Consider the following 16,071-nt stretch of genomic DNA (forward strand, 5'->3'; position numbering starts at 1 on the left):
TCAAAAGTCAGCTCGAAGATGACACTCCGTCAATTTCGATGATAGTATACAGGGTGAGTTTTTGATGTAAAGTAAAAAAAACATTTTTTTTCTCAATTAGTGTAGCGGTCATTCTGAGTGAGTGAGTTGACCGGACTTCAATGGATTTTCATGTTCGGAAAAGATTAATCACATCAATAAAAACTATATTCCGAAAAGCATTTCCTTCACAGTCACAGACTCACCTTGTATTTTTGGAAAAGTGCTATTTTCTTGCGGAAATTGCATCTCTCTGTACCCTTTTAATAGACGATAGACATATTTTTTCAAACTATCCATTTTCAAATATATTAAGAATTGTTTGTTGACTTGTTATCAGTTTCAATTCAACTTTATAGAGCTTTGGTTATGATAATGAATCTGAATAATTTCACAATGTTATGTAAGTAGAACACTAATATATATTATGAACATTTGATTCGTTGTTCTCTTATCATAATGTAAATTTCTATTTTTTATGTGTAGATGGCACATCGAGAAAAGAAAAGAAGAAGAAGTGAATTTCTATATGGTGAATAAATAGATTTTAAGGTTATCAATCACAGTGGAGAAATAAAAGTCATATACATATAATTTAAAAATTTATTTATACATGATATAGCAGACAACATAATCAATATAACTGGATGATATATTTCTAAAAACAATCCAAAATGTTCTTAATTCGGTTTATCATAGGCATATTAAAAGGAAAAGCAAGATTTCTATAGGATCTTCGAAGATGGACAGTAATCTGAAAATACTTCTTCGAAATTATCCTCTTTTCTCATAAATGCTCACATACAGAATCCTAATCATATATGAGTATTCTCAGATAACTGGCTCTCTTAAATGTTCAACAGTAGCACCATGGTGATGAATAAAATATAATATATAAAGCGATAAAAATTAACAGATAAGGCTTGAGGATAATGCACCAGCACAACTTCAGAGAAGACCTCTGATACAGAATCGTAGGAGTCCATATAATCTCCAGAGTAAACGAGTTCAAACTGCTGTGTGGAGAGACAGCATCTAACTGCGTTACTGCGAGGTTTAAAACAAAAATCAACTGTTCGTCTTGGATAAAACAAAGTGTTCCACTCCTTTGAATTACCTTAACAATACTATAATCTAGGAGAAAATAATAAATAACAATATAAAATATAGGATGTAGCTCTACAAAACGTGTGCGTCCTCAATATACACATAAAATTCACCATCAATATAAAACTTAGGTCAAACTATCAGAGACTGATACATTTGAAATATCTCTTGTGGGTAATCTCGTCATAACAATGTTATTAATATGTACAAAAACAGAAACTCAATCGACAAATTGATCTTGTCGAGCCTTAAGCGAATTGGGGGGTTATTATTGGAATGGTTATAGAAGAATGAGAAGAAATCGTTTTAGACGGGAGGTGGGCCCCCGTTGTACCTTAGGACGGGAGACAGGCTGTTCGCTATGGATGTGTACAGGGAACAGGAATCGTCGTCTTCGGAGAAGGGTACGAGGGAGGCTGCTCCTAGCAGAAGCAGCATAACCGCTTGTATTGGGATAGAGGCTCTCAGCACTCTACCCAAGAAGCGACAACCTTTTCGTAGCACGCTTGGGTTTATTTGCAGCTCGTCATCTGAACCATCGCTGAAAGGATAAAAGTTACGGTTAGTCTGATATGCATTGGAATGATGTGTTTCGATGTTTTTTATGAATATCGTTGAGGTTTGAGGGCTATTAGATCAAATGGATTGGTTAGAGAGGGCTTTTAATAACAAGGTGTGCCACTGCTAATTCCCACAATTCAAAAAACCACAGTGAGTTGGGTATCGGTCGAAGAGGACGAACAAGATTCATAAGAAACTTCTATATGAAAGTCTCCATATGAGCATCGAGTAATTAAAATTATATGCATCAAATAGCCTTTCTGGAAATCTTTCTTTTAATCTTTTTCACTTTTTTGTGAAGTCTTTTGAAAGGTGGGAGCTAGCCTTAGGGCACCTTGTATTTTGTTGGGGGTTGAGAGGTTTTATAGAAAGGTTTTTCAATTTCGCCCCTTACATATCCTAGCGAGGATTGATGTTCTATAACTGAACTGCATCCCCACCATATTGCTAAAGAATGTATTGATAAGAGAGCCAGATTTTTTCTTTGATTTGCCTGACTTCCAGGCTGTTATAATGAAAAGTGTAGTTGGTCAACGTGGTGTGATACACATATGAAAACCAAAAAAGTGCATAATGATTTCAACCTCATTTGAGGTCCTTTGTGAACAACTGCCACATTTGAGGGTTTCTAAAATGAAGGTATTGTAGTCTAGGTCCATTTTTGTGCCTCGATTCAAAAGTAATTGTTTTAATCCATGAGTGGTTGTAGCAGGATGATTACACTCGCCATATATCCTGCGAAACATTGACTTTTGCAAGAGTATTTTCTTCCTATTTCCATGACAAGAACTGGCCGTCATACTGTTGTGATTTGACACCTTTGGACTTCACTTCGAAGCAAACAAACTGGCAACCAACAAATCAAAGAATGTCGAATGCAATTTAATAGATGTCTTGACATTATACATAATCCTAAATGAACCTTCGTATCTTGCGCTCTTATTGATACAATCTTTAAAAAACCTAAATTTTTGAGGAAGGTTTGATCAAAACACCCCAACGTTATTATACAGGGTGTTCCTAAATTGGAGATACAAAGGAAAGTGGGGGATTCCTTGTATAATCTTAAGGAAAAAAGTCCTTTGAATTCGATACAGGGATTCGATATACAGGGTGTTTCTTGTGGTCCTATTAGTTTTGAGATGATCATACGATTATCGAATCATTGCTACAGATCTGGAGAATTAGCGACAAAACCAATAATTAATTAATTGATCCCAGCTTATTGGATTTTCATGACAATGAATACGGATTTTTCTGAGGATTTCGAGAGAATGTTTTGTAATTTTTTTTTCGAAATCGATAGAAGATATGACAAAACTACGAGAGACCAAAAAGTTCACTACCAGATCATAGTTTCTTTTCACATTTTTCAAACTACCAGTGGTCTACCCAAACAAAGTTCTGGAGGAAAAAAACAGTTACTGTTCCAGAAAAAATACCATTCTGTAGATATCACTCTATCATTGTTAAACTTCTGCTGAATATTTTGTCTTGCTATGAGAAAAAACTTGAAAAAATAAATCAAATTTCAACACCTTGTATTTTGAAAATATACCCTTTGCGGGCCCATGTTCATGGGATTTTTTTTTAAACTATCTGGGGAATCCCTCATTTTGGTTTGTACTTGCAATTCAGGAACACCTTGTAGATGAGGAAAACTGGATTTCGATGTAAAAATTGTAAGCTTTTTGTCATTTAAGCATAAATTCATTCGTCCTTCAATCCATCTCGAGTAAATTTGAACTATTTTTGTTCATACACTTTTAGAGCGCTCTTTCATCTTCGCCTTCAAAAGCTGCATGAAAGACAAGAGCTCAAAAGCTCCATGAAAGGAGCTTTTTGTGTATTTGTGAACATAATCTTTGCGATGGGTTGAGGGACGTACGAACTGGGTGACTTAAAAAATAAAGTAAAATAAATAAATAAAAATATTTACTTGTGAGCTGTGTCGTCGTGCGCGTTGGCTGGTGGCAGTCTCTCTCCGGAACCGTCCAAAAGCTGTCCAAAAACGCAAACCAAATGTGAAAATGTGCCTTATTACCAACTGACTTCAAGAAATATCAAAATGTACGTTCACATGCAGAACTAACGCTACTCGAAAATCAACAACAAAAGCATAAACATAAAAACCAACCATACCAATGCGTTTTCATTGACATGTTCTATATATAGGCTTCATATGATAAAACTACACAAAACTACAGGTACAATATGCAAATACAAGAGAGAGTATATAAATCTTATTTTATCATAACAAAATAGTTCTACGTGTACAATCGCTAAGTATTCCAGTACATGAATTTCTTTATAAGATGTGGCAACGGTTGGTCAAACTTACGTCATAAGAACCAGAGAGGGAGGGGGCGCCTATCACAGACGAGGTTAACGGAACCCCTAGTTCGCTCGGGTCTCTACCAATCACGGCCCCCAGTTTCAGAATGTAGACCCCTGTAAGTTTGATGAGCGACTGCAGCTTCAGTCTGAGGTCCGTCAGTTTCCGGTAGGTGGTTGAGGAACCCTCTGGCGAGTCTTCTTGACGCAGCAGCTGGTTGGCTGCCTCCTGCAGGCTCATCACTCTTGGTTCGCACCTTTCCAGTTCGGAGCGAAGCTCCCTGAAGGCCTGGTACTTGCTCTCGATGATGGAGGTCTCCACTGTTAGATCTACGGGTTCGGAAAGTTTGATTTTCCGTTCAGTCTTGTCCAACCACGTGCAGAGGTCGTTTATGATGGAATGGAATTGCTGGTTCTGTAACAGACAGGATAAGGCAAGGTTCAAATTTTGTCCAACTAGGGAAGGAGTACACCTCAAACATTCTTAAAACATCTACTCCATGACAAATATTTTTCTTTTGATACTGATTCTAAGATGGTGTAAGAGTGCCGAAAGAAACTCAATGATATAGGCAAGAATAACAAGGAAATGAAGAGGCACAAAAGGAGCACAAACTCCTTTCACTAGCCCAGAACCTTTCTCTTTACAATGAAAAAAACATCCATTGATTTCTCCCAAAATATACTCTTTTTTTAATATCAAAATGAAACCTTTCATTGGAAAACCTTATAACGGGTGTTTTTTTCGAGGTATATAACTTTAAGTTGGCATTACTATTCAAGATGGCGACCGATTTAACATCTGTCAAGTGATTTATTCTCAGTTTGGTTTGGCAATTCATCACGAATATACTCACGCCTGAACAACGCTTGCAAATAGTGCAACTAGCACTACGTCCATTTTATTTTGTTTAGCGATGAAGCGCACTTCTCGTTGAATGGCTACGTCAACAAACAAAACTGCCGCATTTGGATTGAAACTAATCCTCAAGTGTATGTCGAAACACCGTAACATCCAGAAAAACTGACTGTTTGGTGCGCTTCATGGACTAGTGGAATAATTGGTCCGTACTTCTTCAAAAACGATGATGGCCAGAACGTTACAGTCAATGGTGATCGGTATAGAGCCATGATTACTAACTTTTTCATTCCTGAATTGAAAAACCATGATATCCAGGAGCTGTGGTTCCAACAAGACGGCGCAACATGTCACACATCTCGTGCAACAATCGATTTATTGAAAGACACGTTTGGTGACCGCCTAATTTCACATTTTGGACCTGTGAATTGGCCTCCAAGATCTTGTGATTTAACACCGCTAGACTACTTACTGTGGGGCTATGTAAAGTCATTGGTCTATGCAGATAAGCCACAAACCCTTGACTATTTGGAAGACAACATTCGCCGTGTTATTGCCGATATACGGCCACAAATGTTGGAAAAAGTCATCGAAATTGGACGTCCAGATTGGACTACATCCGAGCCAGCTGTGGCGGTCATATGCCAGAAATCATATTTAAAATGTAATGCCACAAGATTATCTTGCGGATAAATAAAATTTATGTTAATCGAATAATTCATCGTTGTTTTGTTGAAATTTAAAGTTCCATAGCTCTAAAAAAAAAACACCCTTTACAATGGTACTATACAATTTGCTCAATCACACCAGATCCTCACCTCTATGAGGGCCGTCTGTAACAGCCGCTCCCAGTCAGCCGCCCTGCGGCACACCAACTCCCAAGTCTTGTTGTCCTCTCCTAACCTAGTTCTCAGCGCCTCGGCCCTCTCCGTGTCCTCAGAATGGTCAGCCAGGTGCGTACCGACGATGTTCAGCGACCTGATGATGCTCTTGTGACTGTCCAAGTCCAGTACGAACTCCCGGTGGTCCTGTATCACGTCCTCGAGCTGCTCGATGTTGGACGGGGGCTTCCGTTGCTCCCTCTGAGTGCCGTCAGCCACCTCCAGCCATTTTTCCAATCGCCAAAGGTCGTTGTCTAGCTGCGCCCAGTTGCGTTTGGTGCACAGGGGACAAATCAGTCTTCCAGCCTCGCTGTAAGGTGCAAAGGTTAGTTTAAGAGGGTATTCGAGAGGGGATAGAGCGAGAAAGAGGCCGGGGATGTGTAGAGACCCTGGTGCAGTTGACTCTGGTTAAATTTCGTTACTTCCTTTTTCCACCAACATCACTTGGTTACGTTTGAGTTTTTTACAATGCCGTTTTTTAATATCTACTATCTACTAGATATATAATGACGCAACAGCCTGCTCAAGTACCTGTCGTTCGAGAACTGTAAGTTTGACCTGATGATGAAAATCTGAAGATCTCAACCTAATGAGAATCTGTGAATCGACAGTTTTGAACGATAGGCAGCAAGTAGGTGGCAAAGCGCTTTACTGAAGTAATATTCTATAAAATATTCAGATAAGCATCAAGTGGAGTCAGGATGTTTTGAACGCTTGTCGATATGCTCAACATCCATCTACAGGACAGCAGCTGAACACTGGCAGTTATCTAATCAGACCATCTACAGCTCGTATTTCTTAAGGCTAGTTTAAGGAATAGTCTGTGACTGGATTACAACAAGCATGCAACAACTCTTGACTTTAGAAATTACTTTGAAACCTTTATACGAAAATAACCAGAATCAAACGCCTAGTATCTATAATTTTCTTTGACACCAAAGTCGGTCTCTACCCATCTCCAAGAAGAACTAATAGAAATCAAATCAGAACTTACTGGTCACATAAGAGGTTATAAACATCAGAAACCGCAGACCTGTGTTAGGGAAAAACAAACACCACGTTAATCGCCTTCAAACTGAGTAAATAAATAGCATCATGCATAGTTAATAAAGCTTGTGTAGGAGCCTCACCTGAGTTCCCTTATCTTCTGCTGCATCTGCTTCGATCTCGTCAGCAGTTCTTCGTATTTCCTGTTAAGCGTCGTAACGACCGTCGTCATAACCATCTCGTCAGTCGACTCGCACTCGCACTCTTCGATCAGAACCTTGTGGAGATGGTTGACCACTTCTACGTTGGATTGACAGCAGGCGATGAGCTTGACTATCTCCTTGCCTCTGATGCTCAGATCTTGAGAGCCTTGAGGCGGTATGTCTTTGTCTAGCAGAGCCTCCAGTTTCTCTTGGTTGGTCCTGCACTCGGTTACAGCGCTCGAAAGCTCCACCAAGTAGGCGTCTTTGGCACTGATCGAGGTCATCCTCTGCAGCTGTGGCGGGAGGGTGTTGACCTGCACCGCTGTATCTTGCTCGAACTTCAAGGTGTCGACCTGTATGCTTTCATCAACCTCTTGTGGCAGCGAACGCTCTACAAGAATCTGAATTTCCGATTGGAGTATAATGATCCTTTCTTGTATCTCTTTCCAGAGCTGTTGGTATTCGTCGATCATTTTCTGCGTCTTCTCTATCTCCTCCTTGTTACCTTTCTTCATTATCTTCAAGCCTAGTTCGTCGGCTGTTTGAAGAGTCGAATTTTGGGAGTTCAGATCCGCCTCTAGGACGTTCAGAACTTTCAGTCTCATTTGAGGGGTTTGTTTGGCGTCAGTCAAGTGTTGTAGCGTTGTCAGTCTGGAATCTATTCCTGCCAAAGCCACGATGGAGTCCCCTTGGGCCATCTCGAAGTTCTTGAACAACGCCATCTCCGTCTGCAGAGATTGCAGCATGACGCTGGCTTTGGGCAACAGGTTGCCCCATTTAGTTATCACAACCCTAGATCTTGAGGTGAGCTCTTGAACGTTGTCGGGTTGGAGACCACCCAGAGTGACTGCCTTGGAATACGTTGACTCCAGAATGGTGAACGTCGCTGACTCAATCTCTATTTCTTTGATTAACTTTTCTAGTTGGTAGATCAGATCCTGAAGGTCCTGCCTTCCCAGCTGATCTGTTGGTCTCTCCAACAGTTTCAGTTTGTTTTCCATGTCTGTTATCCAGCTTTCTTTGGACATGCTGAGCTCGTTGACCTCGTGAAGTAGCTGCCAAGCGAACGTTATATTTCTCTTCCTCTCCGCAGACTGTTCGCATACTTTCTTCCACCTCTTCTCCAGACTGTCGATGGCTGCAGCCAAGTTTCGGTGTCGGTAATTGGCCTTCAGAACGTCTTCGTCGCTAAGGAGAAGCTCGCTGAGATTTGCAACCTCTGCCAGTTTCCCACTTTCAGTCTCAATTGATTTCTTTAATTCTTCGTGTTCCTGCACCTTGCGCTCTAGAGTTTCCTTGCTGCTATCTTCGAATACTAACGGTTTTCCCAGTCGTATTTCCATTTGTGTCAACCAAGCACGTCTTTCGAGGATCATCCTTTCCAGCTGGGTCATTATATCGTGTCTATTCTTCAAACGGTCAACCTGAGACCTTCCAAAGGTCTCTAACCTCTCCCATTTAACCTTAACCTCGTTGGTCTTGGAATGAAGGATTTGCTTAGCTGTAACATCGCTGTATTGTTCGCCACAAGAAGATACCAAACCGTTTCCGGTCGTCAACAACCAATCGTATTCTCTCTGCTTCAGCGCCATATCGGCTTGGAATTCCGTCTCCACCTTCATCGATAGTTCTTCAAGATCTTCTACTGGATTGTCAGCTTCGCTGAACTTCAAGATTTTCTTCTCCAAGTCATCAGCCCAGTCGATGAATTTCTTGTGTCTCGCTTCGAACTGAGACCTTTGTCCCAATTTGTCTTCTATCTGTTGGCACAACGTTAGGAGTTCGTGGTCCAGCTCGTTCCTCTGGTTCTTGAGCACCCAGATCTTCTGGTTTATTCCCTTTATGTCCGAAGGACTAAGGCATTCCTTGAGCTGTTTCTGACTAGAATCGAGTTCTTCGAGGTCGGGGTTAGTGTTCGCTAACTTCAACCTCGCCGTTTGTAATATTTGTAACCTGTTGCTGAGACTTGGTGCAGCTGACGACTGCGAAAGGAAGTCGGAGATTATATCCTGAGTGCTGTTGAAGACGTTGTCCAGCTTGCTAACGCGTTCTTCGTGGGTTTGAACCAGCCTCAATATCCTCTCTAGGAATTGCTTCCAGGTCATTAGACTGGCCTGGAGGTTGCTTATTCGTTGTTTTATGGCAGCATGCTCCATACGGATGGATGTGGATAAAGCGTCATCGCAGAATTGTAAAATCTTGTTCTGTTGCTCTATCAGGTTGGCCAGTTGGTCTTCACCATAAGGTATTTTGCTTAAAAGGGCGTCTATCTGTGATATAATCCTTGTTATGCCCCTTATGTGTAGATATCTCAACTGCATTCTTTCCTTTTCTCGTTCTATATCTTTGAGCCAACCGTGCAATCTGTTTTGGTCTGACCTGTACCTTTCCCAGGAGTTTATTCTGTTTTGGACTTCGGTGTACCTCTCCATGATACTGTCTAGAGTTTCATTGTGCAGCGACGTTAGGTTCTTGAATTGTTCCAACACGGTGTTTTCGACTAGACCGCTTTGATCCAACGGCTGCAGTATGTTCTGTTGCGTCGTTAGGAGGTTCTTGTGCACCTGGCACAGATGCTGATGGTCTGATAGACTGTAATAGTCGCTAGGTATCGATCCTTGCAGGAACTGCTGAACGTTCACCAAGTATTCCTGCCAAAGCCTCAAGGCTGCTGCCGCGTCTTCGTTTTTCACCAACCTGGTGCTCAGCCTGTGGTATTGTTGGAATGTTTCTTTGAAAACCTCTTGCCATAGCTCCAAGACCTCTAAGACTGTGGTTTCCGTACGTACGGTTTGGCTCAGCTCGAGCGTCTTGTTTCTAACCAACTGGATCTGGCTTTCAGCCTTGCCAAGAGCTAGAAGGTTGTCTCTTACAGCCGTCAGCTTCTGTTCGTCGTTTTCGGCACTGGCTGTTATTCCGTTGGTACTCTGTAATTCGGAATCGAATGTAGGAATTAGCGATAATTTGAAGAAGGATCGACTTACGGCTTTGATGGAATGTATGAGGTCCTTGGTCTCGTCGATCTTGCCCTTGTTCTCGGCCTGCAGATTGAACTGTTCTTCGGCCACGTCAGTGATGATGGTCAACGACTGTCTGACGTTCTCAAGGCGTTTTCCAAGGTCGTCGATCTCGCTGCTGAGCAGCGATTTTTCGTCGAGACCGACAGCGTTCGCGATTTCTGATACCATGTCCTTCAGCACTGCGAACTTTTCTACATGCTTTCTCAGCGTTTCTTCGCATACCTGAGAAAATATTTGAATTGCATGATTATTTGGATAATGTTCAATTTATGAAGTTTATAGTGGGTATAGAGTAGATGGTAGGTATAGAGTAGATGGTAGGTATAGAGCTTTTATAGAACTCAAGAAATGAAATTCTTTTTGATGGTGTTTTTGGTGATGAACTTGTGTTCTGATTCAGTATAAATTTTTTATTTCCAGTTCAGCTGCAATTTTCTTCTCTTGATTTGATGTTGGTCAATCTTTTTAGAATCGTGCATTGTTTTTCTAGTGTTCTAAATGTTTCTGATTCTACGAATGATGATTTCCCTGGACTGGTTCGATCCCTATGAATTGTGGTGGGATTGTGCCAGATCGAAGAGCGCGTTATTGAAATTGAAGTTCGAACAAATGCAATCTTAAATGAAAGTGATTAAGTTCGCGTGCCTGAATTATAACTAATCGCAGTGTTGATTTTCGATTGTAGGGGGGTTGATTCTTAATTGAAACATGGGCCAAGGTTAATGGGCCACAGAAAGCATTCGCAGAATTCAGGTTTATACGATTGTCAATACCGCCCTGCAGGATTTGATCGACACTAGTCCGCTTCAACAAAACAATACGAATTCTACACAGTGATTTAGGTCATTGAATCTTTTTCTAGTATCATAATAAAATGATGAAAGCCAAAGATACGTTGGAATTAGGATCAAATGGAAAACGAGTTTGAGATATTAGGTGTACAACTTTGCTTCCGCCGTTTTGCAATAGATGGCTGTAGCGGTAAGTGGTAGTCGAAATGAATAGATCGTAGATGTCATACAATAAGCTTAGGTATTTTCAAACAGAACGCCATCGAAATATTAGTCGATTTGTGTCTGCATCATTAAGTTATTCTCGATCAAACATGTCAGCTTACGAGTCAAATTCTCGTCATCTTCGGAAGGTTTTAATTTTCTGCTTTAAAATAGGGATGCGCCGAAGCGGCTTTTTTGTGATTCGGCCGGATACCGAATCTCTCACTAAGCAGCCGAAGCTTCGGCCGAAGCGGCCACCGAATCGATTTTATTGATACTCATTAGAAATACAGTCAATAATAAGACCATTGGTACTGAATATATATTCTCTAGCAAACAAACAACTAACAACTTTTACCAACACCACCCCTAGATATTTCAGAATTACAGTTAATGCATCGCGCATATTTATTGTCATCACATAGCGAATAATATTTCCAAATATCACTATTCTTTTTAGACATTTTACTTGTAAGTTTGTACAACTACCGCTCCCTTCGAACTTCAAACGCGAAATGAAAGCACAATCAAAGGGCGTCTGGTCTGATACATTCGATATGAGCGAGTCTCAACACGTAATTGTATCTCGTCGCTTCGGCCGAATCGAACAACTGCTTCGGCCGAAGCCGAATAATTGAAAAGTAGGCCGAAGCGGCCGGATACCGAAGCCGAATCGATGCTTCGGTGCATCCCTACTTTAAAATGAAGTAATCTACGGCTGAGACCCCTCGAATGCTCTCAAATACCAACGGTGAGGCCGCTATTAGTGAAAGAACGTGCCGAGAGTGGTTGTAATGCTTCAAGATCGATGATTTTGATGTCGAGAACCAGCATGGCGGTAGAAGAGAGAAGGTTTTCGAAGATGCAGAATTGGGGGCATTGCTTGATCAAGACTCGTGTCGAAGGCAACAAGAATTGGCAGGATCATTGAGAGTGACGTAACAAGCCATTTCGAAACACCTGAAAGTCAATGGAATGATTCAGAAACAAGAAAATTGGGTGCTGTACGAGTTGAAGCCGAGAGATGTTGAACGGCGTTTGTTTGCTTGTGAACAGCTGCTTGCAAGGCAAAGACAGAAGATATTTCTGCATCGCATTGTGACTGGAGACGAAAAATGGGTTCATTACGATAATCCCAAGCGCAGAAAATCATGGAGATATCGCAGCCATGCTTCCACGTCGAAGGCCAAACCGAATAATCACGGTTTCAAGGTCATGCTCAGTATTTGGTGGGACCAGCTCGGCGTAGTGTATTATGAGTTGTTAAAACCGACTGAAACAATCACAGGCGATCGTTATCGAACGCAATTAATGCGTTTGAGCTAAAAATTGAAAGACAAACGGTCGCAATACAACGAGAGACATGATAAAGAGATTTTACAGTATGACAATGCTCGATCCCATGTTGCGAAAGTGGTAAAGACATACTTGGAAACGTTGAAATGGGAAGTCCTACACAGACGTTGCTCCCTCGGGCTATCAATTGTTTTGATCAATGGCATACGACTTGACCAGCACTTCCGGTCTTATGGAGAAGTAAAAAATTGGATCGATTCGTGGATCGCTTCAAAAGATGACCAGTTTTTTCAACGCGGGATTCGTACGCTGCCCGAAAGATGGGAGAAAGTAGTGGCCAGTCATGGACAATACTTTGAATCATAAATGTATAACCAGTTTTTTACAATAAAGCCTCAAATTTCGGAAAAAAATTGCGTAAGCGAAGTTGTACGCCTATGTAATGTTTGCATTTTTTTTCTGATTTCGCACAATTCATTGTTTGCTGTACCTGTTAATATTACGTTTATCATATAAAAAACGCAGGTACGTTAACTACCTATTTTTTTTTTGCAGTGAACGAGATGCACCTCGAGCACAACCCCCTCCTCTCCTTGTCCCTGATGGGTCACGTGAAGAAATGCAACCGAGGCGCGGTTTTGTGTTCTCAAATGTCCGCATGACGGTTTTAATGATTGTTATTTGATAAGAACACGCGAACCTTAATTTTCCTCGATGCAGAACTTCCGACCGTAAAAAAAGATTTTCCGACAAGTTAGGAGAGCTCCAAGCGGCCCGTTTCTAAAACGTACGATATTGCGAGGATATCGTTTAACTTTTCGCAGTTTAATCTTCGCATTTTCCGGCATTCGTAGAGTTTTAGCTATACAGGGTGTTTCCATTATTGACGCGATGATCTGTTGCGGTTGATCGCTGAAGTTTTTGAATTTTTTTCGACACATTATACCATTTTTCCAATTGATATTATCTCAAAGATCACGAATATGCCTGTAGTTTCGCGATAAGTCAGTTATTTCAGAAATTATAGGATTTAAACGGAAATTTCGGAAAAAAATTCTATAATTTTCTCAAGGCTGCCATTTCTCCTGGAGGTAGGATACGGACTTGAAACCTTATAATGTTTCAGATCATAGCTAGATATTCAAAAAATGTTTTTATTTCAGCGGTCTGTGACAAATATTTTAGGAGATATAACAATTTTTGTGTACAGATTAAATTTTTACAGATTTGTCCAAAATTTCGAGTTCAGTTTTTTTTTGAACTGTCAATTCTACTAAAAATCAGTGAGCGGTGTGAGGATTGACGATTACTAATTAGTCAAATTTTGTACTAGCCCAGAAATTTTTATATCCAAAAATTTTACTCGAATTCGCAATACCTGGACCTTAAAAAATTTCAAAAATCTAAAAGTATTTTCATGAGAAGTTTACACCATTTTTATAAATTATGTGATCTCGTAGATCACGAAAATGCATGTAGTTTTGCGAAAAGTCTATTATTTCAGAAATTATAGATTTCAAACGGAAGTTTTGGAATAAATCTTATAATTTTCTTGAGACTTCCATTTCTCTTGGAGGCAAAATACGGACTTGAAACCTTATCCTTTTTTAGATCATAGCTAGATATTCAGAAAACATTTTCATTTGAGGGGTCTGTGACTAATATTTTAGAATATATGTACATACTGTGTTTTTCCACCAAAGAAATTGTTACTCTTATTTTATATCACTTCGAAAATTGAAAGATTTTTCAATCTTATCTCAAGTATTTCAATGATGAATTTCAAAATTTTTTCGTTGTTTGTTACGGAATTACCAATTTTCCTAAAATATTTCTTTACGCCAATTGTCATTTATCGCTCTCTCATTTGGCGATAGTTCTATCCATGATTTACTGAATTTTTCAAATGAAATACACGAGAACATATGAATGTTTTCATCAGAATGAGAAATGCCAAAAATTTTGAAAGTCATCATTGAAATATTTGAGATAGATAGAGAGATAATTTTAGAAGTGATATAAAACAAAAACTATATTTTTTCATAAAAAAAAACAGTGACTTCATTCTAAACTGCCAAGCGAAGGTTTCTTTTTAAAATTGAAAGAATCGTGCATTGGAATTTCGGATTAGAGCCAAAATGAATCTGCACTCAAGAATCTAGTGAGACATTTAGTGTACACCCTCAACCATAATAGGGCGTTGCGTCAACGATGGAACACTCTGTATAATTGGTTATTTTCGTTTCATTTTCATACACGATCAACAGCGTCCGAACTTCAAATAACAACCAATGATTCGAAAAAAATTCCAACGCGAGCTTCGTCAAAAATGCTCAATTACAATAAACGAAAACAATTGCAGAAGTAAAAATTCCGTTAAATCCACAAACCCACCTCGATGTCATCCTTGGTACACCTACTCTTCCCACCCCTCTTCCTACGCCTAATCTTCATCGGCGCCACATACGAAGAACCGCACTTTTCAAAACACCAACCACAAAAAAAAAATTAGCACACACGCACCCACAAATCTCCGTAAAAATCTTTCGCGCGCGCCAATTAACTTCATCAATCGCCGAAAATAACTTCGTTCAAAGTTCCACGGTCAAACTCAAACGTTAAAGTAAACTTAAAACTCGCGTCCCGCTGATTTGACACTAAAAATAATGTTCACACGCATGCAGAATCTGGTCCCGACCCAGATAGATAGACGATTTGGTCGGAAAGCGCGTAATAACATTTTGAGTCTTGGCCCCCCTCGAAAAAACTCTGCGAATCCGAGAAAAACCGAACGAGAGGGAGATTTTCGGTGAAAACAGACTGTTTTGGGATGCTTTCTCGGCCTGTTAGATAAACTGGCAGTTAACGAGGTAACGGAGGTCGAACTAACAGATAAGATAAAGAATAGTACCTTTAGATAAGGGGGTAATGACGAATTAAAGGAGTTTGTCAACGGTCAAAATATTGGTTTAGCGTTTAGCCGATTATTGTTTAGAAAGTTTCGATGCAGCGATAAAATCAGGCGTTATTAGGCCAATTGAAAAGTCTCCGGTCTGATGCACAGATGGCGGTGCTAGTATTAAATCCATATGATCTTCAGTTGGTACCAACCTTCAAACGATACGTGTCAAAATTTGACAGCAGTCTGACCATTAGTTTGTGAGATATTGCGTTGTAAGTGTAGCTACTTTTGTTATTTGAAAAAAGATGGAAAAAATGAAATTCGTGTGCTGATAAAATATTGTTTTTTGAAGGGAAAAAATACAGTTGAAGCGAAATCTTGGCTTGATGAAGAGTTTCCGGGATCTGCACCAGGAAAATCAACCATCAATGATTGGTATGCTAAGTTTGAACGTGGTGAAATGAGCACCGAAGATGGCGAACGCAGTGGACGCCCAAAAGAGGCTGTTACCAATGAAAAAATCAAAAAAATTCACAAAATAATTTCGAATGACAGTAAACTGAAGTTGATCGAGATAGCAGACATTGTGAAGATATTATCTGAACGTGAACATCATATCATGAAAAAGCTGTGTGCAAAATGGGTACCGGGTTGAGCTCACAATCGATCAAAAGCAATAACGTGTTAATGATTCTGAGCAGTGTTTGAAGCTGTTTAAGTGCAATAAACCAGAATTTTTGCGTCGATATGTGACAATGGATGAAACATGGCTCCATCATTTCACTCCGGAGTCCAATCGACAGTAAGTTGAGTGGACTGCACACGACGAACCGAATCCAAAGTGAGGAGAAACACAACAGTCAGCTGGCAAGGTTATGGCATCAGTATTCTGGGATGCGCAAGGTATA

At 40.1% G+C, this 16,071-nt stretch overlaps 1 protein-coding gene across 7 annotated transcripts in view; it reads right to left on the minus strand.

Annotated features, from left to right (window-relative positions):
- Nucleotides 1–607: 607 nt before the first annotated feature.
- Nucleotides 608–16,071, minus strand: part of LOC123679945 — a 149,979-nt gene continuing 134,515 nt past the window's right edge. For 5 of the 7 annotated variants that reach the window (XM_045617530.1, XM_045617526.1, XM_045617524.1 and 2 more), the window contains 7 exons: nt 9,935–10,192; nt 6,891–9,877; nt 6,755–6,793; nt 5,698–6,070; nt 4,028–4,435; nt 3,626–3,687; nt 608–1,666 (listed from right to left, as the gene is read on the minus strand). In XM_045617530.1, the coding sequence (XP_045473486.1) occupies nt 1,432–1,666; nt 3,626–3,687; nt 4,028–4,435; nt 5,698–6,070; nt 6,755–6,793; nt 6,891–9,877; nt 9,935–10,192 (4,362 nt within the window). In that variant the 3' untranslated portion in view covers nt 608–1,431. The remainder of the gene's footprint in view (nt 1,667–3,625; nt 3,688–4,027; nt 4,436–5,697; nt 6,071–6,754; nt 6,794–6,890; nt 9,878–9,934; nt 10,193–16,071) is intronic. The other 2 variants (XM_045617531.1, XM_045617527.1) reach the window with 1 other exon arrangement.

The sequence above is a fragment of the Harmonia axyridis genome, chromosome 5 (assembly GCF_914767665.1).
Source record: "Harmonia axyridis chromosome 5, icHarAxyr1.1, whole genome shotgun sequence".
NCBI lineage: Eukaryota > Metazoa > Arthropoda > Insecta > Coleoptera > Coccinellidae > Harmonia > Harmonia axyridis.